At 44.9% G+C, this 25113-nt stretch overlaps 1 protein-coding gene across 3 annotated transcripts in view; it reads left to right on the top strand.

Annotated features, from left to right (window-relative positions):
* Positions 1-25113, top strand: part of LOC138525696 (uncharacterized) — a 588775-nt gene that overhangs the window by 403267 nt on the left and 160395 nt on the right. For 2 of the 3 annotated variants that reach the window (XM_069635788.1, XM_069635789.1), the window contains exon 6: positions 4747-4947. The exons of the other annotated variant lie outside the window; for it this stretch is intronic. In XM_069635788.1, the coding sequence (XP_069491889.1) occupies positions 4747-4947 (201 nt within the window). The remainder of the gene's footprint in view (positions 1-4746; positions 4948-25113) is intronic. 3 annotated transcript variants of the gene reach the window in all.

A 25113-nucleotide genomic window follows, 5' to 3' on the forward strand; every position in this document is an offset into this window, starting at 1 on the left:
AAGCAGTAAGGCCAAGCTTAATCCTCATTATGTGAAGTTAGATAGCTCTCGTCCTGGACAAAGAGAGGACCAGTCCCATTATAAGCATGATGGGTTATGCGAAAGGTGTTAAAGCAAATGCAGCAGACAGCAGCCAGCCCATGAAGGTGGTGCAGCAGCCACCTGATGAGCTCTGAACACCACAATGCGATCAGTAGTTAAGAGTCTGCATTCTGGACCATCTGCGGATGCATCAGATGCAGGGGACATCTATGCAGAAGGTCCAGAGAGCAGGGCCATTGATCAGGCCAGACAGAATTGTCCCATGAGTGGTTTGGTCCACCTTCCAGTTAGAGTGTGGCACCCATGACCTTATTGTAAATGTGTCATGAAGTGTTTTTTGGGAATATCAAGAAGGCTGCAAAGTGACTGGGTGACTGAGGCTTGGAATTTGAAAATTCTAATTTGATTTTGATATTTTAGACTGGATAAAATAACGGCGTTACTGGCGTACTTCAATACCGTACAACTTCCCCCGTGTTGGCTTTGATTTTCTCTTTGGACCTCTGTGTTTTTATTGATAATTTTCTCCAGCAAGACACTTATAATTCAGTTCTCTAAACGCACATAATGTACTCTTTAAGTATGCATCTGTATTTGGGAGTAGAACTGTGTGAAACTAACTGGCTGAGATACTGCCAACTCACTAAACATGTCACTATGAGCTCAGGGCCGCGACTGATCCAATTTAAAGTACTAAATCAACTCCATTATACCCCCGCCAAACTGGCTAAGTTGGTAGACGGCCACACAGGGAAATGTCCCAAATGCGATGCCCCTAAGGCGGATTCGTATCATATGTACTGGGCTTGCCCACCTGTGGCTAAATTCTGGGGGGAGGTGGCAGAAATCCAAGAAGACATCATCACAATTCCCCACGGAAGTATCTATTCAGGGATATCGGCAAGGTGGCGGAGACCACCAGACGTCTGTTGAACGTGGCATGTGTAGTTGCAAAGCGAAACATTCTGAAAAGCTGGACATCTACAGAAGCCCCCAAGAGGGTGGACTTTTTTGAAAGGCTTGTCAATGATAAACGAATGTGAGGAACAATTTATTATAACTTTACCATCGGCGTGCCGACCTAAGGACATATGGTCCCTGTTCTGACTTTACCTATGTAATATGCTCCCTGAAGATGAAAGTAATGCCTGTGAACAGTATGACATGCGCAAATAGATATGTGTGCACTTTTCTACTACTGTAATATATCAACTGCTTGTAGCTCAGTTTTGATGTAACTCTCTTTGAAAAAATAAAGGTTATAAAACATTTTTTTTAAAGTATGCATCTGTAACTATGGGCCTCATTCCGAGATTGGTGGTAGTCATGGCGCTATTTGCGCCATGACTGCCACCAATAACGGGTCCGGCACCGGTGTAGTTCAATGGGGACTTACCGGTGTAGTCCGACCCTGGCAGGACCGGTAAATCCCCATTGAACATGCCATTCCCCTTTCCCATTTGAGCCCCCATAGGGCTCAATGGGAATGGGGAAGGTTCTATTTACGGGCCTGCTAATGGCAGGCCCCTAATTAGCGGCCAGGTCCCCTAACGGGACCCATAAGGTACGTTTGGTCTGACCAAACGTACCTTACGGGTCCCGTTAGGGGTGTCAGAATCGTGCCGTAGGGGATTACCGGCACTGGTCTCCTTACCAGTGCCCGGTATCCCCTACCGCCCGACTCAGAGTGAGGCCCTATGTCACAAGCTCAAGCGCCCATTTAGTTACCTCAGGGTTTGGAGCGCCTTACAAATAATAAACTAAACTAAATTTTCTGAAGTTTGTTTAATTATCTGAATGATACATTTTGAGCTGAATGCAGACTTTTCTTAGAAATCTCCTCCAGCTAATCACAGCTTCTCAGGGGTAGTAGCAAATTGCAAATAGCCATTATGCCTGAATACAGTGCTGCACTGTGAGAGCATGTATAATTGTTGCTCTGTATTCTGTTCCCCGCTCTTGCCTATGGAGCACAGTCAGATTAACAGGCTGCTAAAATAACGGCCTTCAAGTTGATGGGAAGTGAATGCATAACTGGCATGGCAATTATTCTTAAATATTATTCATTGAATAATAGCCTAATTAAGGGATCATTCCAAATAATGCAATTTGTTTTAGAATAATAATTAATGATTCTGTTCCATAATCTTCCCCATTACAATAATGGTCTAAATGCATATACTTATCTTAGATGTTTGCCAGATTTATGTCTTAGTTGCACGCATCATATAAACGAAATAGCAGAAAAACAAACCTGATTTTCGTTCTTGATTCCTCACATATGTGCTGACTTTGGGAACACTGCGTAATAGAGGCATGTGTTGGAATTCAGGGACATTTTGGCAGTCCTTCACAAACACACCTGATCATGATTGAATTCCTTTTGGGAATTGTTCTGACATATTGCATTGAATCATATCCCTAAAGGAAATCTGAGCTCATGCACTCTGAAACAGCTTCTGATCCTGGATCATGGTCCATAGTCGTGCAACACCATGTCAACCATCACAAGACCTCTTCGAAGGCCTATTTGACTATTGCCCTTGATAAATATAATTCACCAGAACAACTTTGACTGACTTCTTGCAATAGACTGAAATTGCCACGGTATGTCTTTTTTTGGGACGAAGAATAGTGAATTACTTTGCACTCATTCCCTACTCTAACACCACCCTAAGACATTTGTTTGGCTGAACTCACCAACTTTTCCAGTTCTCTGCAGGGACATTTTCTAGTTCTAGATAAGAGTCTGCCAAATTCTGTTTTGCCCACAAGAACAGTCAACACACTTTAAAATTATCTTTGGATATGGGGGAGGTGTCAATGCAGAGAGCATGCCTCCAGTCCTATATTAAAAATATGTATTTAGTGCCCACTTTAAATATAGGATTATAATATCCCACTGCCGAGGCCATTGTTGGTCATCAAAGCTCTGGCCATTTGTTATGTCCGAGCCGGAGAAGGCCTATTTGGCTATTGCAACATTTCACTCAACCAGAAATATTCTGTCAGGAAGAGACAAAGGGGAAGCATTGGAACGATGAGCAAAAACACATATAGCAGCCATTGTTGCCCTTTGGCAGTGTGCTGTTTGTAGTGAAAATTCTAACATTCCAATGTTCTAATAGAGAGTTGACCTCCAATCCAAGGGCTGGAAGGGGCGGTAACTGCCCAGCAGCTAATGGCATTGGCCCGAGCGAAGCAAAGGCTTATAATGAGGGAACCGGGCCATTACCCCCACCCCCGTTCCAGCCCTAGGAACAGGGGGTAAGGCTATTAGTTTGATGTGGAGGCCTGGGGTGTTGGAGGCACCGAATTCAGCTCGGGGCAGTAGCACAGGAGGCAGCATATATTGGCAGTTCCAACCTGTGCCGCTAGCATCCTATTGGCTGGCATCACTCCCTTGTGTGCTCATAATAACAACAGTAATCATAATAATATCAAAATATCCAGTCAGAATATTTATGAAAACCTGTTTGCTAAGTTTTTTGATGTGACATAAGAGTTCAGTGCCTGGCAAATGCAATTTTTAGCTCTGCATGTTGATAAATCAAAAAGCTACTGCCCCATAAAATATCCACTTCCTGTTGTAGTTCGGAGATTTCAGTGTATTGATTTTTACACTCTGTGCTGCGTCCTAAGTTCTATCTGCCTTCCTGGTATTTTAAATCTCCCAAAAATGTGTGTAAGAAGGAGGGGAATGATACAAAATCCGAACTTGTTTCAGCTTCTCAGTCTGATTTACGAAGGCTTTTTACAATGGTGAAATCCCATTGAAAAAAGGTTTGTAAATCAGGTCCTGTATCTCTTAAGAAATTGGAGCATCCATGGTATAGACATTTGGTTCTATCATAGGGGCAGAATTGAGCTCAGGCCAGTCATCAATTATTTGGCTCTAGTATTGAACGATATTGTATGATGATCTGTCCGGTCCATATTGTATAATTATTGTAGAACAGTTTTTTGAAGATTTGTTGAACACAGTTTATTCTGGGAAATAACCATGTTGTGGTATTCTGTCTCTGGTGTAGATGCCCTGATCACCATAGCAGCACAGACAACCTTCCTATACTCTAGATGCACATTCCATCCATTTTATTTTTCTGTATGGATGCTTTTGTCATGTGCAGTGTGCTTGCTGCTTCTCTACACAACAGTCACTCTGTAGAACTCACTGTTGTTAAGGATCTCAAATTGACACAGCAGTTTCGCAGGGTCTTGGGGTGTCTCATTGTGTTCCACAAAATTCAGCCGTTCAGTGAGCCCAGTGTTCTCTGCCTCTCTCTTATTTATAGATGCACTCTCTAATGGTCAATATTCCAGTGGTCAGTTATGCTGTTCTCGCGGTTTGTTGCTTAACCAGTCGCATTGCTGTGTATCCCCCACCAATGAATGACACACAGCAGAGGAAAGCTCAATGGTGAACAAGAAATAACCATTGTGTGAGCGTGTTGCGTGGAGTTGAGATGATGTATGTTGTGTGTGTTCAAGTGCATTATTGTTCAGACAGATTCAATTCTGATGTATGTAAAATATAAACCTATTTCATTTCTGGGCATGTTTTGTGAAGCAATGATCGTTGAAATTCCTCCCAGTAAAGAGTCAATCTGATTTAGGATCAGCATCTAACCTGGTTCATTGCTTGCGAATTGTTGATGGTCTTGTGATGTTAAACTCCTGTGTTCCTGTGTTATGCCCCTGCAGCCTACACCCTATTCTACACAACGGACACGAATTCCCCAATCTGGAGCTGGGAGAGGAAGTCAATCAACGGTGGCCTACTCGAAGGCCAAGTCACGGCGCTCAATGTGAACACCGACTACTACTTCCGTGTGCAAGCCCGCAATTGCATATGTGTATTCTGTGGGCGCTTCTCCGAAACCATTCTATTCAGGACACCAAAAGGTTTGAATTTTCTGAAATATGTGTTTTCATTTGTCAATACGTTTTGCTAAAGATGATGATCCATTTTGTATCTTTCCTTTGGCCCCTTGATCCGGTATAGAAATAAATCAAAATAGTGTCCGCTGTCGTAAAGCCGACGATGCATGAATCGCATGCCAGTTGGTGTCGTACAGCAGGCGATGCATGAATCGCATGCCAGTTGGTGGGTGGATACAGTATGTGAAGAAATTGATATAAGAGTGTAGATCACTTACAAAAGGGTGACGTTGCAGACGCCACCTGCCGAAGGCTGCACCCTTCCAGGCTGATCTCTGCATCCAGCTTCTCTTTCTCTCCACTTTTGGGGTGTCACCCAATAGTACCCTGTTATCGCATTGTGGCCCCACCCTGGTTTAGACAAAGACTCCCATGATTCCTTGCCATTGACTATGCTGGCTAGGGCTGATGAGAGATGCATTCCTCAAGACAAATATAAGGCATTGAACAATCCTGGGGGCCACCAAAATAAGCTTGTACGTGATGTTGGATCTCCTGCATGCAATATTTGCAAAACTACACAACAGAACTGAAAATGGGTGAAGCTGCCTTTACTCTTCCATGTTATGTTTTCTTCTGTAAAACGTATGAAGGTCATTTGAAAATTATGCTTGTCAGACAGCATTTTCAATGGATTGCTATTGAATCTGCCGGCATTTCGCAGGTCCTAATGGCAGTTGCAAGTCATAGAAATCCAGTGTTTTTATGCCAGCATGAAAATCACCTGTTGGAGTAAAACAGAGAGTTTTGCAGGTGAAGTGGGCAGTCTCAGGAAAAACAACATTTCCACTCCCATCTCCCACTGCGCTACAAAGACAATGACTTAAAGGATAGTTCCGGGACTTTTTTTTTATTGTCCCTACGGTTCGGCCATGTGTTTTTAAGCATAAATCGGTAGATCGTAGAAAACTTTCCTATGGACCTTACCCAACTTTTCGTCCATTAACGCACTCGAAATCAGCCGCCATTTTCTGATAATCCTATCATTTCCCCCCATCGCCCTGGCTCACCTGCTTTTGCGGCACTAAATCAAATCCCCCGCCCCTGAAACAGACTTTATCAAAACATTCATATTCCCCGCCTCTATCCGTGACGTGACTGTGCTGCGTAGGCAAACGCGCCCAGGCGTCTTCTACGCGACTCCACACAGAACCCGGAAACAAACACAGATCAGCTCACAACACAGCGCGCCACAATTCGGAATATGAAACTGTACTTTTAAATCAAACCGCAAGATTGTAAATTTGGTAAAGTACATTTATTTGACATCAAATGTTTAGAGAATATTCAGCGATTTGCATTTTTATTTGCTCACGTTCCAAAAAGTTCGTTTTGAGGCACGCAATGTTCCTTTGCTGTACACAGGGTCTTAGATCATCTCACAATACAGCGCCACAGTTCGGAATATGAAACTGTGGTTTAAAATCAAACGGCAAGATTGTACATTTGGCAAAGTACATTTATTGGACAACAAATGTTTAGAGAATATTCAGCGATTTGCATTTTTCTTTGCTCTCGATCCAAAATAGTTCGCCTTGAGGCAAGCGATGTTCGTGTGCAGTACACAGGGTGTTGGTTTACGATAAAATAAGCTCTTCGGTCGCACTGATAATCGCATGGCTGTTCCAACAACGAGGCACTAGGCCACCACAACGGTCTGTATGTTGCATCTAGCCGTTAGTACCGCGTAAGGGCATACTTGTACTTGGCGATCGTCCCATAAAATGGTCAGGGTGGTAATGTTGTTCACGCGGAGAAGCAACTGGCGGTTGTAAAAGCCATCCGCCAGTGTCTGGTACTCGTGACACATACAATAATGAAGGATGTACCTGTTTTAAAAACATAAAAAATGAAATTAGTCTCACCATCAGATCTTTATTAAAATTATTCATTTTATATATTAGGTCGGGAAATTATTTCATAGCTAGGACAGTGCAACTGGGTATTATACGTCAAGGGGGGGCTGTAGGATACTGAGACAGTCCCCCAGTGCAGGGGTTGACAGGGAGGCAGTGCAGGTGGAGAGTGGAAGGGCCCAGGACCGAGGTCGCAGACAGTGGACCAGTTGTAGCAGGGGAGAGGGAGAGAGAAAGCAGTAGCAAAGAGGAAGTTTTGAGGTGCTTCCGTAAAAGGAGATGGTTCTCCTCAAGATAGTGCGCGGTACAAAACAATATGCCACATAGAACGAACAAGTACAACTTAACCCGTCTTTAAAGCTACTGTATAGTAATTAAATTGCGGTATAAACTCATCTAAAGAGTTACTTACATTATATTTGCATTTTCCATTGTGTCTGTGCGTAGGGCAGCCCCGAAATACCACTCCTTCTATGCCGACGTTATTTCTTCTAATGAACGAACATTAAATGGCTTTCGTTTCTGAAATTATATTCATTATCGTTTACGTTATTGCACCACACCCCCAAAAAGAAGTCTTTCGGGATGGTCCCGGCCTGTCAAGGTCAAATAACAATAGAACCTTATACTGAGTCGTGGGCCATTCCGGCACCCGAGCAAAAAATCAAAGCAGCTGACCTTCACTTTGAACGAGCACACATTCCTAGTTAGCTACATTCAGTGTAAGGCCATCTCACAGGACTTGAAATTTACACTCCATCTTTGCATTTTGTCTGCGTGCATTTGCAGCCCCAGAGAACCATAAATACGGAGACATTCTATAATTTTTGAAAAATGATTTATATTACTGTTTGGTTTAATTTAATGCGCAAATGAACAAGGTTGGATAGACACATTGCATGTACACTGAGCAATCACTTTTATTTACACATTACATAGATACACATATTCAATGGGCCTGCAACATGAGGAGACTCGAGAGAACAGACAATCAAATTACAATCATTTAAACCGTGATGTGTATTTCTCAATGAGCTCTGCTTTAGGTGGACATGGAACAGAGGCAATGTTGGGTGGCAATGCAGTTGTCCCCTGCACAGGTTCGTTCACAACTCCATGTATGTGCCTATCTAGGACATCAACAATAAGTTTCTCAATAAACTCATATTGCATATCCTCAAACACTGGTTTGATCACCCATTGTTTACTTCTTTTAGTGAAGGCCTTATTGTAGCGAAGCGTCCCTAAAGTTCCGGTCGTCCTACTTTGTTGACGGCCAACATTATTGTTATGTGCCAAGACCGCTAGAAGAGTCCGATTTATCATGCCCTCCATGCCAAAATGCAATCGTTTTGGCCTGTACTTTAGGCACGTATTGTGGAACACCTCCAAATCTCCTGTGTGGCAGAATTCCGTGAGTCCCCTCAAATCTCTTGTTATGGTTTTATCAAATACAATCTTTTCAATGGCTTTGTGAGTGGGTGATGAAGGAATCAACCACTTCTTCTTCCGTGCCTCCTCCGTGGACAAATGGCCATGTTCACAATTGTGGAAATGTTGGTTTGTGGTCCAGCGGTGAACGTTGCTACAGTGTAGCATTACTGACCGCCATTTTTCCAGTAGAATTTCCAACGACCCTCCACATGTTTTTGAGCTCCACCAAAGATGGTTGCTGATTGACTTGGACCACTGTGAAATACCTTGCATATCTTTTTTTTTACCTGCAGCCGACATTTTTTTATTGATTGTTTTTGCAAGATGCCATACGTCAAATTGGTGATTTATATTTTTTTACTCTTCTCTCATTGTCTTGGCAATTGAAACGTGTCTGTCCGTGGCTATCAGGTCGATCACCATTCCCCGCGATTGTAGTTCTTGCAATGATGCTACAAAGCCAACTTTCTCCATTGCCACTGAGGATGTACTTTGTGACACCTGCACGACCACCAAACTCACAATTTTCTTACTTTCCATGTCCTGAAAGTGGTAGGTGCAGTACTTGGCTGAAAATCCTGGGCTGTCGCACTGTCCATCACCGGCTAGCCTGAACCGTTTGCCCGCGAATGTACTATCAATAGACATTTTTTCCATTCTCCAAGCTTCGCTAATGGCTGGAAATAGATAATCGGTTTGGTATTTGTAGAACTGAGTTTTCGCAATGAAATGGATTCCCACAAACTGAAAGAAAGACTCTAACTTTTTAAAACTTGAACCACTAAAAAGTGCAGCCGCTGCACAAAGTAGATTGCCTGCTGGCAGTTGCCCCAGCATGGGTTGTGCAGACCATGAGAAAGGATGATATTTTGTACAGGTGGCATGTATTTTAAGGTTAGTGCCTCGAATTGCACGAGTCACATTAATCAATGGCTCCCCACATACTTCCCCACCAACCGAATGCCCACATTTCATCCGATAAATAATATCAATCAAACAACTATCGAATACAATGAATTTGGCCTCTTTCCTTATACTGTCACTCTGCATCCCAGCTGGTTCGGCCTGTAACGTTGAGGACATGTCACTCACATGAAAGGTAGAATCTCTGATATCGTCTTCCGCTATGTTCAGTGATATTGATGGTGTTTCATTGTCATCCACTTCATTCTCTTCCATTGCAACATCTGTTCCTTCTACGGCGATGGGTGAATAAAACAATTTCTTCAACTTTCTCGCGGTCTTAGTTTTTGCGGGTGTGGATTCTGTGAATTGATCTCCGACTGCATCCGAACTACCAGGAGGACATTCACTATCAATGGCTGGTGGTGGTATAGCTCCGTTGTCAATCACTTCATATTCTTCCCATTGGCACGATGCATCTCCAGTCTCAAGTCCCTGCCAAAAGGTTTGACAAGCAACATCTCTCGTTCGCTTCACTGTCTGTTTAGATCTAGTTCGTACACCCACTCGCAACTAGAGGACAGATTGGAAAAGGGATGTTCAGTTTAAACACAACTTACAGTATTGAACTATTAACAGTGAAAAACAACATAATATAGTGACCAGGACACTAACCTTCTTTTGCTTTCTTTTCTTTGAAACTTTCTTGCCTCGAAATTCAACATCAGGACGCTGTTGCTCCGACTCGTGTGTGTGTATGTCTCCACTTCCTCTTGCGCTGCAACGACTATATTTTCATGATAAGCACATCCATCACGCACTGACGCTCCATCGACTCCCTGAAACATAGAACTTTCATTAGTATGTATAATAATATTGAAAACACAAAATGTACTTGGGGACCAATACCCACGTACATCTCAATAGCAAAACACGAATGAACGCTTTGTGTAGAACATTCAAACGACAATTATTCACGCATTGTTGATCTACTTAGATGGAACTGTCAAGATCCATACCTCGGGCTCCTCATAGACTTCCATTGATGATATTATTGAAGATGATGCTTCAGTAACTCCCTGAAACACAGTAATTGCATTAGTATGGTTTTCTATTTTGTTAAAAAGAACATAAACTTTGTGCAGGCGTCAACGGCTCATCTAAATAGACCTGCACATATGATCAGTTGTCTAAAATAAATAATGGATATCTAAATATGATTCGATTTGCTCGATCGTTGGAAGTGTCACCACCCAGAGATCTGCATCAACTACTAGGGGTGATGTTCTTGTAGAAGAAGCTCCGTCATCTCCCTGAAAGATAGTACTTGCGTTAATAAAGAAGGAAGTATAGCGGATGTAATCACGTCATATGATTTCGCTTGATCGAACTGTCAGTATCCATACCTCGAAATGCATAAGAACATCAAGGGACGATGTAACTGCGGTGCACACTTCTGCAAGCTGTTGCGCCGACCCGTAACTGCATGCTCCCCCTTCTTCTTGGACTAATGCTCCATCGACTCCCTGAAACATAGGACTTTCATTAGTAATGAACACAATATTGAAAAAAGAAGACACATAGGAGGGCGACGACAGAAGGACATATCAATGGCTAAAAACGAAAGAAACATTGTGTGTAACAATCACGCTAGAAGAATGCAAGATCTGATGATCTCCATCGATGGAACTGTCCGGAAACGTACCTCGAGCATCTGAGTGACATCAACGGTTGTCGTCAATGCGTTGGACTCCTCAGCATCTCCCTGAAAGACAGTTCTTGCATTATTTTGGATAACAATAATTATAACTGAAAACAAAGACTAGAGGACGAGTACTAGGGTGTACCATTAGGTAAAATAATTACACGATAAATTAAAACTATTGATTTACATGCCTAAAACAAGTCAGTGGCAGAATAGCTAAGTAAGATTACCCGATAGGCGCTTGAAGTGGCTGATGACTGCAATAACGACACGGATGGAGAATCTTCCGCCTTCATATTGAGTGGATACATAAATGGGGAAATTATTGTTAGCTAATGCTACACACTACCGCAAGGTCGAGAGCTAAATACGTAAACTTGACTCACCAGTGGAGGGATGTGGACGAATAGAGTGGGAATAGCGGTTGAGAGCAATTTTCGCTTCGCTCTCGGTGTGTTCTTCTTTATTAGCAATGATGTGGAGTACATGTCTGAGCTAAAGTGCCTGCTGCAGATGCGGTATCGATCACCCCTCTTGTCCGCAAAGACTTCTAGGACTCTACTTTCAAGCTCAGACGGTGGATATCCGCAATATCGGACCCATTCTCTTATCTGATCTATTGTCTTAGGGAAAACATGCATTATAGTACCTTCAGATTTATTATGGGTCTTCGAAGGGCAACCGCCAATGGAACAGGCAGGCATTGTGGAAAGTTCTGAAAAGTAAAGATCAACAATTCTCTATGAATACCAATGTGTTAAAAAATTAAATGACACATAAAAGGTTCAATGCAAGGTTCGTTTTGGTTCTTGGAACTATACACGTTATTCACATGCGGATAAGTATTTGAATAACTTTAAAGAAATAGAAAAATAATTTGACTAAACTCAGAACATGTGACTAGTTCCTTGCATGTACTGTCTTGAACGAAAAGAAAACATGGATGCAATTTGATGACTACTAGCAAATAGATATAAATTAAAAAAATTGGACGCAAAATGATTATGGTACATGGCCTTACCTTGACGAACAAACAGTTAGATGCAGGGATCAGAGTAGTTTCTTGTCGTCGAACATGGAGCAGTTCACAGGTTGCAAACTGACGAGTTTCCTCGAAGTGGTCACGGAAGTTCACAGAGACGAAGAGCGGATAACCAGCACCTTCACGGGTTGACTAGCAAAGCGCAAAGAAGTTCTCATTAGAAATATGAAGTGGGTTATAAAGAATTCGAAACAGGGGTGTGTTTGTGAATGAATGACGTGTATATGTCGTGGCATTATGCGGTTTGCAGGGGGGCGTCCAGCGTGAGGGGGGATGCTTGGCAGGAGACACGGGGTCTGGAGGTAGACATGGGAACAACAACCCATGCTCTATAGACCACTTTGAAGTGTACATGGTCTTTGGCACCTCTTGGCCTTTATCGCTCCCTGACAGCTCCACTTGCCAGCACAAGTACCCCGGTGCGAACTGCCTTTGATAGGGCGGGGGGTGGATTGGGGCGGTGGTCGTGCAGACAAGACACAGGAAGACTCCTGAATGGAGACACACTTATGTGGATTGCAGGGGGCGTCCAGCGTGAGGGGGGATGCTTGGCAGGAGACACGGGGTCTGGAGGTAGACATGGGAACAACAACCCATGCTCTATAGACCACTTTGAAGTGTACATGGTTTTTGGCACCTCTTGGCCTTTATCGCTCCCTGACAGCTCCACTTGCCAGCGCAAGTACCCCGGTGCGAACTGCCTTTGATAGGGCGGGGGGTGGATTGGGGCGGTGGTCGTGCAGACAAGACACGTTTGCCGCAGGGCCTCACCAAGGAGAGGCCATCTAACTGCATGTAAGAGACAGGCTGCAGGATCTAGTACATGGAAGGCAGGGGGGTGAGTTTATAAATACCTCACCCTCCCAGGAGAATATATGGGTGCAGTTCACCCTGGAGACCCTGGATGCCTAGGCAGTTAGTCAGCAGCAGGCTGGCCTGTGGTGGCAAGGTGGCACGGGCCAGAGGGGGTCATCTCTGTACCCGGTGCCCAAAAGGATGATTTATTATTATCAACCATGTTGATTATTTACCTATAACCATGTTTTGTATCAATAAAATCCAACGGCCTTTTATTGCCAACGCTTGAACAAAGGGGTGTGGTAAGTATTTTTGGGGGAGGAGGCAAGGCCGGGAGGCTTGATGCCAACCCGCAAAATAACATATGTATGTCTGCTGCATATGGGTTCAACGGTTATGTGGATTGAAGGTGGGCGGCCAGCGTGAGGGAGGATGCTGGCCGGAGACATGTGGTGTGAAAAGACAAGGCACAGGAAGACTATTCAATGGAGACACACTAGATTCATTTAAAAAATCTAAACAACCATTGTTAAAATATATGTTGGGTTTTATTTTAGATCTTAATTTCAATTGAACATAAATAATAAACATTACACATTGTAAAGTTCCGGTTGCAGCACATCCAGGGAAAATCTGCGGTATTGTCCACTGTCGCTGGGGAAATGTTGTCTAATGGCAAGTACCGCACAGGCAGGTATTACTCTCCGAACGCGGTGTCCGAGCCTCCCGTGAAGCCACCAAGTGAAGCAACGATAGGCCACCAGCCTGTACCACCTGTGAAAAAGAAAGATGCAAACTGTATTAAAATGACCAAACTTTCTTATCACTGTCGATTCAGGTAAAAAATGTCATTCTGCTTTGAAAAAAATTCTATCTAGAAAATGCACAATATGGAACCAATTTACATGCATTCGAATGATATGTAGATGTAATTTTATATGTGGGAGACGACCATGAAATAGTAGTGGCATCACTGACATCAAAACCAGAGTATACTTACTCGTTACTCGGATTACGCAGACGAACAGTGCCGCGAAGTTCGTGCATAAGCACCATCATCATCCTCAACACGGTCCGTGAGAGACAGGCTTCCCTGAACTCTGGCAGCTCGGTGATGCATTGCGGACTTGGCTCGCCTTCTGAAATGTAGGCCAAGCACCCGGAATTTTCACGGCAGCAGCAGTTCTCCTCCTCAGTTGGCATTAGCTCGCACCGATTGCACTTGCACCAGGTGGAGACGCCGTCCATGCGACATGGTCCAGGCTCTTCATCCGTTGACTGGTCCTCCCAACTGCCGTATGAATCCCCATCATTTTCGCGTGCTTGCCTTTCCAGTAGTTCCTCCTCGGTGTACTCGGGCTCGTACATATACGGCATTATTGTAGCCATTGTGTGGTAAAGAAAGTAAAATAATTTACAGAGATGGTACAGGTGTTCACAAGGCCTAGAAGCGGCGAAGGTAGCTGACCAGAGCACAGAAACGAGTCACAGAATACTCAAAGTAACACAGAGAGAGGAATGGAATCGAAAATCTGCTGCTGTGTGTTGTGAAACGGTGTGTTTATACTTATTGAGGAAACAGGCGTCCTGCCATTTCCATGGCGACACTTCATTAGCTGAGGCGCAGCGATTGTTGACACGAAACGTGCTTTGGCGTTACGAAAAGGGCGGTACGCATCTGCTGATGTCAGGCTCAGGGGCGGGGGATTTGATTTAGTGCCGCAAAAGCAGGTGAGCCAGGGCGATGGGGGGAAATGATAGGATTATCAGAAAATGGCGGCTGATTTCGAGTGCGTTAATGGACGAAAAGTCGGGTAGGGTCCATAGGAAAGTTTTCTACGATCTACCGATTTATGCTTAAAAACACATGGCCGAACCGTAGGGACAATAAAAAAAAAGTCCCGGAACTATCCTTTAATGAGAACAGAAAGAAAGACGCACATACTCTTGCCTTATTTACAAGCAACAAAATCTTAGGATAGCAGTATGAAAGCATTCTAATTTTCAGAAACTAGGACGCAAGCAAAAATACAATTGCCACACCTAGAAGGGAACTTCTTTCAAGGATGTTTACGTTAATGTTCAAGGTATTTATATAGCGCACCGTCACCAACGGAGTTGGTCTCTAGACGCTCAGGCGGATCTGTAAACAAAGAGGTGGGGGTTGGGTTAGTGGGTGAAGAGGGTGCAGGAAATCAAGAAGGTGGTGTCCTGTTGGCAGCTTCAGTTCGGTTTTCACCGTGCGCTGAGCTTGGGTGTGAATATGGATCGAAGCGAGTCCTTGTGTGCTGTTGTTGTGATCTATATGTTGATTGTTTGTTGTAGCGTTGTGGTGAAGTGCGTGCGGTTTGCTGTGAGAGAAGTGGTTGTGTGGGTTTTTGTGTGAATTAAGTATGCAGAAATTTGAGGTTTTGGTTAGTGGGTGATATGTCTCTTAATCCTTGTAGTTTGTATTTATGTATCCGGTTGTCATGCTGGGTAAGTATATTCTTTCTCTTTCCTTCCTAACTGTCTAGCTTCTAGGGCGATGGCTTGACTGGTTCCTATTTGAGCTTAGTACACCCAGTTGGGTGAGCATTATCCCCTAGTTCGATAGTGGTGTTATATTATCATTCCCTTGCTCCTTATCCTATTTATTGTCGGTGGTCCATTGGGTGATATATTCTTTCTCTTCCCTTTCCTGACTGTCTAGTTTCTAGGGCAATGGCGTGGGTGGTTCCCAGCTAAGTTATTGAGCTTGGTACACCCGGATGGGCGAGCATTATCCCTACTTAGGTAGTGGTTTTTATATTATCATTCCCCGCTCCTTCCTATCTATTTACTCTCGGTGGTCCATTGCTGCCTGTGATTGCAAGGGCCAGGTGTTATTGCTAGGTCATACCTTGCCCTCCCTCCCAATTGATCTGTGGATGTTCTTTGGTATGATTCAATGTGGTTTATCCGTATATCCTTACTTCTTTTAAGGGTCGATGGTTTAGGGAATCCGTATATTTTTACTTCGTTTAAGGGTCGATGGGTTAGGGAATTGCAATAGGTTCCTCTCTCAGCTTAGTTCCCCTTTGTATGCCCTTATGGGCATTCTTTCTGGTTATGGGGTGAAGAGCCATGATTTGAGGAGTTTCCTGAATTGTAGGTGATCTCTTGTGTTCCGTTTGTTCTTTGGTAATTCATTCCAGGTTTTTGATGCAAGGTGAGTGAAAGAGGATCCTCCATGTTTTCTCTTGTTGTATGATTTGGGTTCCAAACGGATGTCACTACTGGATCTGAGTGGCCTTGTAGTGTGATGTATGTTTATTTTTCTTCTAAGGAACTCTGCACCTTGCTCGTGGATTGCTCTGTGCGTTATGCACATTGATTTGAACTTGATCCGCCGTTTGATGGGTAGCCAGTGTAGCGTTTTCAGAGTTGGTGTGATGTGTTCTCTTCGGGGTAGTTTAAGGAGTAGTCTGGCTGCCGCATTTTGTATGCGTTGGAGTTTATTTAGGAGTCGTTCAGGCATGCCTAGATATAAGCTGTTGGCGTAGTCTAATCTGGACATGATGAGAGCGATGACAGTAGTTGTTTTGTTGGTGAATGAGAGGAATGGTAGGGTCCTTTTAGCCGCGCGAGGAGAAAGAAGCATTTCTTGATTAGGGCATTTACTTATGATTGAACTATATCCTACCATCTCAGAAAGCATACCTTTATGACTACCTCTAATATTTCCACCCTGCGGTGGTCATTTTGAAATGTGTTCACACTGGAATCTATGATAACGCAGGATATGCAACACCAAAATTGAGGGCTTGCGAAAAAGTGTGACATTAAGGACACCACTAAATGATTTGTTACCACCAGTATCTTGAAGTTAGCACAACCACAAAACACCTCTTTGTTATGCCGGCTCCTTATTTGAACCGATTATGTATGGCGACTCTAGCCTGCATCACAGATGTACATTATGTGAGTTTGCACTGGCACTACATATCAGCCTGCACATGAGAGGGGAATTCTCCCCCAACACAATCTGAGAGTGTGCATTTGCATACGCATGAGTAAGCACAGCCACAGAGTTTAAAACAGTATCTCCTAATGTGGTGCATGCACCAGTAGAAATGTAGACACAGTGCTGTACGCTGTTATGTCTGTTATGCCTTGATGAAGTATACGAGTTGGAGGTGTGAGAAGTATATATGTCACTGAGTGTTCATTCTGTGTACGGCTGTGATCAGAGCTGGCGATTGTTGACTTGCTCAAACATCTGACAGTGTTTCTTCACTGCCTACGACGTGCTTGAGGAGGGCTGTTATAACACCAGCCTCTCTGTGGCGCAAAGCGTAGTGAGGCAGAGTGTTACAGTGTTCATTCTGTGTACGGCCGTGATCAGAGCTGGTGATTGTGGACTTTGCTCGAGCAGCTGACAGTGTTTCTTCACTGCCTACGATGTGTGGGAGGAGTGTTAATATAACACCAGCCTCTCTGCGGAGCGAAGCAGAGGTGGTAGAGTGTTAGTGTTCCAGTTTCCGGACTGCAGAGCCGGTCCCATATTTGGGACGGAATGGAGGACCCTCAGTTTCCAATCTTTGCAGCTCGGACTAGACTCCAAACAAGATCTAAGGTAAGCGGGAGGGGGGCCTTTGAAACTGTTTTCTCATCCAAGAGAAATACATCTGAGTCCTTGATTGTGGCAACAACTCCTTTTAAGCCTTCACCAACAGACCGGCAGGATAACGCCTGTGCCTGGTTCAACCTTTCTAAAACGGGTACGGAATGTAATGGCCTTACCGTAACCTTGAAAAGGAAATCGGTCACAGTGAGTGACATGAATACTATGGCTGTCCACCTTAAAGCATACCCCCGTAGCTGTAACCAACCTGTGGTCTCTGGTAAAGAATTGGCCCCCTTAACAGATGAGGAGAGCTTTACTAACATCCTTGATCTAACCGATGCGGAAATCCTCAAGGTGGTTGGGGGTTCTGAACTAACTAAAAGTAAATCCCCAAGGGGTATTCTGCTCGACTCGGGGAATTCCCCCGAGGAGAAGAAACCAAGACTCACTGTTGAAGTCAAACAGAATAAAACAAGGGGGAGACAGGGAGAGTCACCGCTCTTGAGCTGCAATGGTGGCCCTCAGAGAGTGTTTGCCCTCCCACGCCTAATAAATCACCAGAATTGGCCAATGGGGGCGACCTAAGAAGTGAATATATAACTTCAAGGTGCGAAGACCCAGTTCTTCCTTCAGCCTTGCCACCTAAACTCACCGCCTCTAACCACTCAGCCTTCAAGGGGGACATTTCCTTTGAGGCAGAGGATGAGCAGAGCCCCCAGGCCCGCAACTCTCAGGTCAACCCGCTTCCCTGTCCTCCACCCTGAAAAAGGAGATTTCCGTGGTCCGAATCAATTCGGCAAATGAGGCCCAGACTGAAATTTTCTCTACATCTACATTGAATGATTCCGTCTTTTCATCACAACCTTTGAAAGGGCCAGTGCCGATATTAAATTCCACTGCCTTTAAGGCTCAGCCTTCTGTGCCAGCAGATTTAACATCAACTTTATCTCCTTTCCTGAAGTTGTATGATTCCTTGAATGGAAGTTTGAAGGATCAAGCGACTTTATTGGCCCTTATCAACTCAAAGCTGATATACATGGAACATTTCAGCACTTCACTACAGTCAAGAGCTGACCAGAAAGCAGAGTGTTCCAAAAGAATTCAACTAAACCTTTCAACTGCCCTGTATTTGGAGCAGGAGGAAACAAAACACACCTTATGGACTCTTGCTGGACTTACTTCAAGTTAAGGCTTCTATCCAGGTTCAGAAAGCCCACAGGGTTTCCATGGGCTGATGGAATATTTCCCATATTGTCATCCCGATTGCCCCCTGAAATAGCTCAAAGGGAAGAGAGGAATTCAAGTGCGGAAATGGATCAGGTCCCGAATGGCAAATCATCCTCCAAGGAGTTGCCCGTGGACAGGGAAGCGTGCAGGCAAGAGCTCTTGAACCTCATGGTTTCTGGCTCTATTAAACTGATGAAGGAGCTGTTAACACCCAGAGATTGTTCTATTATGGGGCTTAAGGAGGGTGCTCAGGTTCTTTTGTAAGGAACCGCAGGCTGATCAAAATGCTGTGGCTCACACTTTTTTTCCAATCTTTTAGAATAGGAATAAGCGTAAAAGATTGGCAGTAATTCGAAAAACTGATATATTGGTGAGCAAGTCGAAAACAACACTGGCTGCTAAACCTAAGAGGAAATCTAACGGCTCACGGCCCTTTTTGAAGAACTTGGCGATTCCCTCAGTGAATGACAACATGAACATCAGAGCCTCCTCCTCTATGCAGCAGATGACGGGGAATTGTAAGGAGAGGTCCCCAATCGCCACAGTGGCTGGCTCTCACACAGTATTGACAGAGGGTATCCCTAGCTCCAAAGAAGAGGGGGAGCTTGACCTTACGCTTTTGACGGTCCACAAAGACTATCTGTGCGAGGAAGACATGGGGCATCATTACGAATGTGGTGGCCACGGTATGAACGGTGCCGGTAAGGGACCGGCACCGTTCATACCGGGCCGTCACATTACGAGTTCTGCAGCGGGCCTGTTCTGTACGCCTGGCCAGACAAGACGTGCAGAGCGGAACTCGCTAGCAGAACAGGATGCTGACAACAGACCTTTCATTAACCGGTCCGTTGTTAGCATCCTCCACAGTGCCATTGAGCCCTATGGGGGCTCAAATGGGAATTGGGACGTACCGGGTCGGGGTCCCACGAATGGGAATTACCGGGCCCGCAAAGGTCGGAATGGCCAGGTAATTCCCATTTTGCGGGACCCGGAACCGAGTTTGGGGGTAGCCATGCTGCTAAAAACAGCATTGCTACCTCCAAACTCGCAATGAGGCCCAGAGCTAGAGGGATTTAACTCTACCAGCGAAGGCTTCTACCAGCTCATCTGTCAGGGGCTTAATGGAGAGCAATCTGAAGCACAGCTCCACACTTTGGAAGATCGTAGAAGGTCAGCCGACCTCAAAAGCTTGCCCACACCAACTGCCAAAAAAAACCTGATAGTAGGGAAATCATGGTTGTCGGGCTCTAAAGCGACCAAATCGACTAGTGAGGGGGCCATTAGCTTCTTGAATTTTGAAGATAGGACAAAAACTAAGCCTACTAGACAAGACTGCAAAGAGATCCCCCTCAAATTGAAATTGGAATGGGTCCTCCCTCTTAAAGACAGGTTGATCCTGAATAGGGCAAATGTGATGAAGCTGTTCCGGCATGTTCCTGGCTTCCACTTTCTGAGCTCAGAGGACATTAAAATTGTCGACTTTGTAAACGAGAGAAGATCTGACATTGTGATATTGCACCTTAAGTCTAGGGGTGTGAAAGCCTCTCTCCTAAAGCGTGCTCACTTGTTGTAGCCCTGGGGCTTCGACTTGACGGAACTTGTCTCCAGAGAAAGACCACTCGAACGCTAGAACTCCAGTCAGTCAAATGAGGGACACGAGAAGCCTAAAAGGATATCTATCAAAAGGCCCAAGATCGATCTACATAATCCTCCCAGTAAACCCTCATAGCTAGCTTGTGAGGGAGATCTTACAGGCTCCAAAAGCCCGGCGGTCAAGCGAGAAGGGCCTTTTAAAATTGCATTTGACAGCCGTTCGAATGGTGGTCAGAGGTTTATTTCCTCAAAAAGAATCAACACTTCGAAAGGGAGAAGTGAAATGAAAATGAGAAGCAGCCCTAGTGAAAGCAACTAACAACGAGAGACAGAATGGACCTTTTGTTTTTGGAATATTAGAGGATTCTCCAACTTGGCCACAGCCAAGAACATTAATTCTGACGAAATGGACATTATCTGCTTAAAGGAGACATGGCTGTCGACTCCTCTGGTCTACGATGGCTACTGCTCCTACATTAATCCAGCTTTCATTGGCTCCAAAGGGAGGCCCTCGGCAGGCCTCCTAACATTGATAAAAAATTGAAGAAATGTTATTGTGGTAGAATCTGTAGGCCCTGATCGCTTTATTCAGGCCACTTGTATAAGAACAAGCATATCTTCCGTGGATCGCCCAAAATGCCTGTTGATGACAAATGTCTATTTGAATCCCATGGGGATTGAAGTGAAACAGTTCCTCCAGGCGTATAGTGACGTCCTAGACAAATTTAACAGCAAATATGATTGATTTTATTTGTGCGGGTGTGGACGTCAACGCCCCCTGGCTACTTGGAGGTGGGTTGTGAAAGGATACTGTGGGCAGCTCGAAGGGCAAGAGACACATGAGAGCCCTGGCTTGGCTTGAGCTAATGGAAGACCTTGGCCTGCATATGATCCAACGGGGTGTATTCTTCGACATTGGATTATGTGTTTGTTCCAACTTAAATAAGCAGGTTTTTGCTTTGAAAATCTGTCCTAAAAAGTATAGCGATCACTCCCCTTTGAGACCATCTATAAGAACAAGTGAGCCCCCATGAGAAGGTCGCTCTGGCAGTTTCCTTTGGAAATCTCTAATGGTGGTAACAGACTTAGGGCCTCATCACGAGTTGGGCGGTAATGCCGGCGCTATTAGCGCTGGCGCTAATAGCCCTACCGCCAAACCCCCCGGCGCTATTAGCGCCGAATCACCGGATTTCCCGCCGGCGGTAATTGCACCGAAAAACAGCAATTTTGCTGCAGATTGCCCCCCAGCTCAGAGCTGGTGGGAAATCCGCCAAAGCCATGATCTGGCGGCCCCTTAAATGCGCCGCATTTAAGGGTTATCGCCAGACTCGTGATGAGGCCCTTAGACTAAAAAGATAGGATGTCAGAACTTTAAAAATTAATTTTGAAAAACTAGACAATGTAGTAGAGGGCGTAAATGATACCCCTTGCTAGCGGCCTTTAGAGCCTCGAATAACACCATAAAGGGTAAGGGGCGGTCCCATAGTCACATTTATGATGCGGAAATGGGGAGGGAAAAAAACAAGTTGACAACAGAAATCGATCACCTAAAAAGATTAAGGGGGTTGGGTGTATCAAATCTAAGAAAACAAAGATTTAGAAACTGGGCAGAATCACATAGGGCTAAATTCTTGCAGATGGACTTGGAGTCCATGCTCGCAACGGTACTGAGGCGGGAAACTAGAGCTATGTGCGAATTACTCAATCAACAAAGCAAAGCGGATGAACTGCCAGCAATAAGCATGGTACCAGAGAATAAATGGCTGGTTCATTATGAAAGAAATTGCCAAAAAAGGCCCCTCACCTCAGATCTACTCGGGATTTAAGGGGGGGTGGGTGGACAATATGTTTTGAGGAAAGTGATCTATTATGGCTCATCCACAAAGCAAGCAGATCAAGAGCTCCCGGGCCGACGGCATTACAAATATGAGGAATGGGCGTCCTTCATGTTCCCGCTCTCTAAACAGGTCATGAAAACAGAGACAATTCCCAAGTCTTAGCAGTCTGCAGTGATCGTCCCAATACACAAAGCAGGAGATAGGGATGATCCAGATAAGTATCGCCCCATTCCCTCCTTGATGCCATGGGGAAGACCTTGGAGGGGTCTTGCTGTTTCATTTGCAAAAATGGATAGTTGACTCAGGTAGAGCGGACCCCAGACAAACTGACTTTATAAAGGGTGTGGGGACAGATTTGAACTTGTTCCTACTAAATAGTCTAAAGAGAAATGCAACTGACAAAAAGAGACAAATCTTTATGGCCTTTATAGACATTAAGAAGGCTTTCGTCAGCATGGACAGGGAATTACTCTGGGGAAAAAATGGAGGGGTGGGTGTGCTCCGAGTCCCTCCTAGCTAGATTAAAGCGCTATACACAAACACCAATGTTAGAGTGAGACTTAACACCCGGGCCTCTTATCCCAGTCTATTACTACGCAAAGGGGGTTAAAACAGGGTTACCCCCTTGCCCATACCTTGTTCAATCTTTTTTTGTCATACTTACCTGCCACTATGGATGGAGTGAATGCTTTTCCCTCGAAGATCGGCAATAGTAAGGTTGGCAGGCTACCATTTGCTGACGATCTTGTCCTTATGGACCAGAACAGGCTGCAGCGAAGCCTGAATGCATTGCAAGAGTTCATGAGAGCAAATGGCCTTGAGATCAACCCTAAGAAAACCAAAATTATGGTTTTTGGCCTAAACAAGAGGGGTGTATCCGGTCTTCAATGGTTCTTGGAGGGGCTCCCCTAATAGAAATCCAGTCGTTGATCTAGTTGGGGGCCCTTCTCCAGCATGGGGTCTGGCATGGATTCACATGCTCATGAATATTCCCCGTCGTCAGGCTGGGAATCCTCAGTAAAGAAAAAACCAGTATCAGTTTCGTTTCTGATCTGTCTTTCGTAGTAATAACCAATCACTGGTCTCTGTGTCATACTGACCACAGCCAATGACTGCCCTCTACCTAAGCCCCGCCTCTGGCAGCCATCTTCAGATTTTTACCGCACGTTCATGTGTTGGGATTGAAGGCAAGCGTCCCCAAACAGCACGATCCTCCCCGCAATGAGAGACAATGAAAGACTCTCCCTCAATGGGAATAAGGCCAAGACAGAGTGCGGGTGAGCGTAAATGGGAGTTTATCAATCTGAATAGGGCATGCAAAGAACTCTGCAAACTCCGAGAGCGCTCTGTCTGACAATAGCAAAGACAGGCGTATATATTTACAAAAATCGTCATAAGAACCTACACACTATAGGGGGCACAAATTCATGGGGATTGGGTGGCGACGACTAACTATAGGTGCTGCTGTGATGTGGTTGGCTTTGGCTGGAAGACGTCATTGGGCAGCCTCGTGGGTTGGGCTGGGCCTGGCCGGGTGGCGGAGTTCATCCAGGCGGTGTTGTGGGGCCATCGTGGCCAGTGGCAGAGATGAATGTCTCTTCCTGACTTATTAGCCCTATGCCATGCACACCGCAGTCATTCAAGCATTCTTAGTACTATCTTCTTCAGTAAATCTTACAATAGGTTATGCAACAGGTTAATGCAACACAGGAGGAATGCACCTTGTGAGGGGACTGGAGGCAATACGTCAGGGCATGGTTACCAGTTCCTGTTGACCGGGGCCATAGGTCGAGGGGCTAAGCTTCAGGGCCTGGCACGGGCGGTACATGTCTTTCTGCCTTGTTAGAAGTTGTTATGGATGTTCCGCTGTGTGTTGTCAAAGTGTTGGGTGTCTTTATTGCACAGGGCCATAAGTCTGAGGTGGTCTGGTGGGTTGTGAGGTTTACGAGGGGGCGCGTACGTTCAGGCAGAGGTTTACTGCTGTGCTGTAAATAATGCAGGTGGCGGGTGGTGGCCTTGGGCGCTACAGAGGGGGTTACAAATCTTTGAAGCGGCTCCAGTCTGGTTGGGGGAGGTAAAGCAGCGCGGCGCGATCTCTGCTCTCATGCCTTTGGCAGCCCTCACAGGGTGGGAGGGGGAATGGCCTTGCAAGTATTTCACAAAGGTATCTCCCTCGTGTGTTGCTGAGTTAGGTATAAACATCAAACATTTGAACATTCTATAATACTTATTCAAATCCTTTTAGAACATGCATTTCAACTTTGCTGGATGTGTCTCGATTATATCCAGTCTGTACACCGTATTCGTACACTATGTTTTGTCAACTACAGTATTTAATTATATGCATATATACATATACAGTAAGTGAGGTAGTAGTCGGGTTGGTGGAATACATAGGAAATGACTCGCCACGGCACGTGACGGTGGTGGCACATAAGCTTAGACATACATACAAAACAAGTGTATTTCTTGCGCATTCTTCACATGAGTTCCACAGTCTGGTTACATTCGCTTTCTCGTGTATTCTAGCAGCATTAGTTCAGTCATGGCGCGAGCCCATGGGGTGTAAGTATCTCAGTAATACGCGTAAAAAATAGACTCTTGGTGCGTTTCTTTATTATTAGCATCCAACTGCAATGCTGTATGCTCATTGTTGCTTATATCATGGGGGCATGATCTCTTTTAATTATATATCTTACAGGCTTTTATAATATAAGGGATTTTATTAGAGGAACGCATCCTTTGCAAGTAGTTTAAACATTAATATACGAGGATTGTCAGGCCTGTGACGACCATTTTACTGTTCATTTTACTTTGCCTAAGCCTGCTGGCCGGGTCATGCTGGGAGCGATGATACGATACACTGCGGAAGGTGACTGTTACAATGTTAGTGCATTACACTGGCTCATGTCCTTCTGGTTCGTGGGAACGGGCTCGCAGCGGATCTACCAGGGTGCTGCGGCAACAAGGATGACTGAAACTCTCCGAGGGTGGGGGCCGCGCTACAGTGCGCTGAGCTCACACCATCTTTATCTTTAGGCCTAGCTGAATTTTACTACGCGTGGGCAATTAATACGTGCGGACAATGTCTCCAGTGGGTGGGCCCTCCACCACCTGGGCCCGGGTGGCATGAGGAGACGCCCAAG

Source organism: Ambystoma mexicanum, chromosome 7p (genome assembly GCF_040938575.1).
Source record: "Ambystoma mexicanum isolate Mex_15411 chromosome 7p, UKY_AmexF1_1, whole genome shotgun sequence".
Lineage (NCBI taxonomy): Eukaryota > Metazoa > Chordata > Amphibia > Caudata > Ambystomatidae > Ambystoma > Ambystoma mexicanum.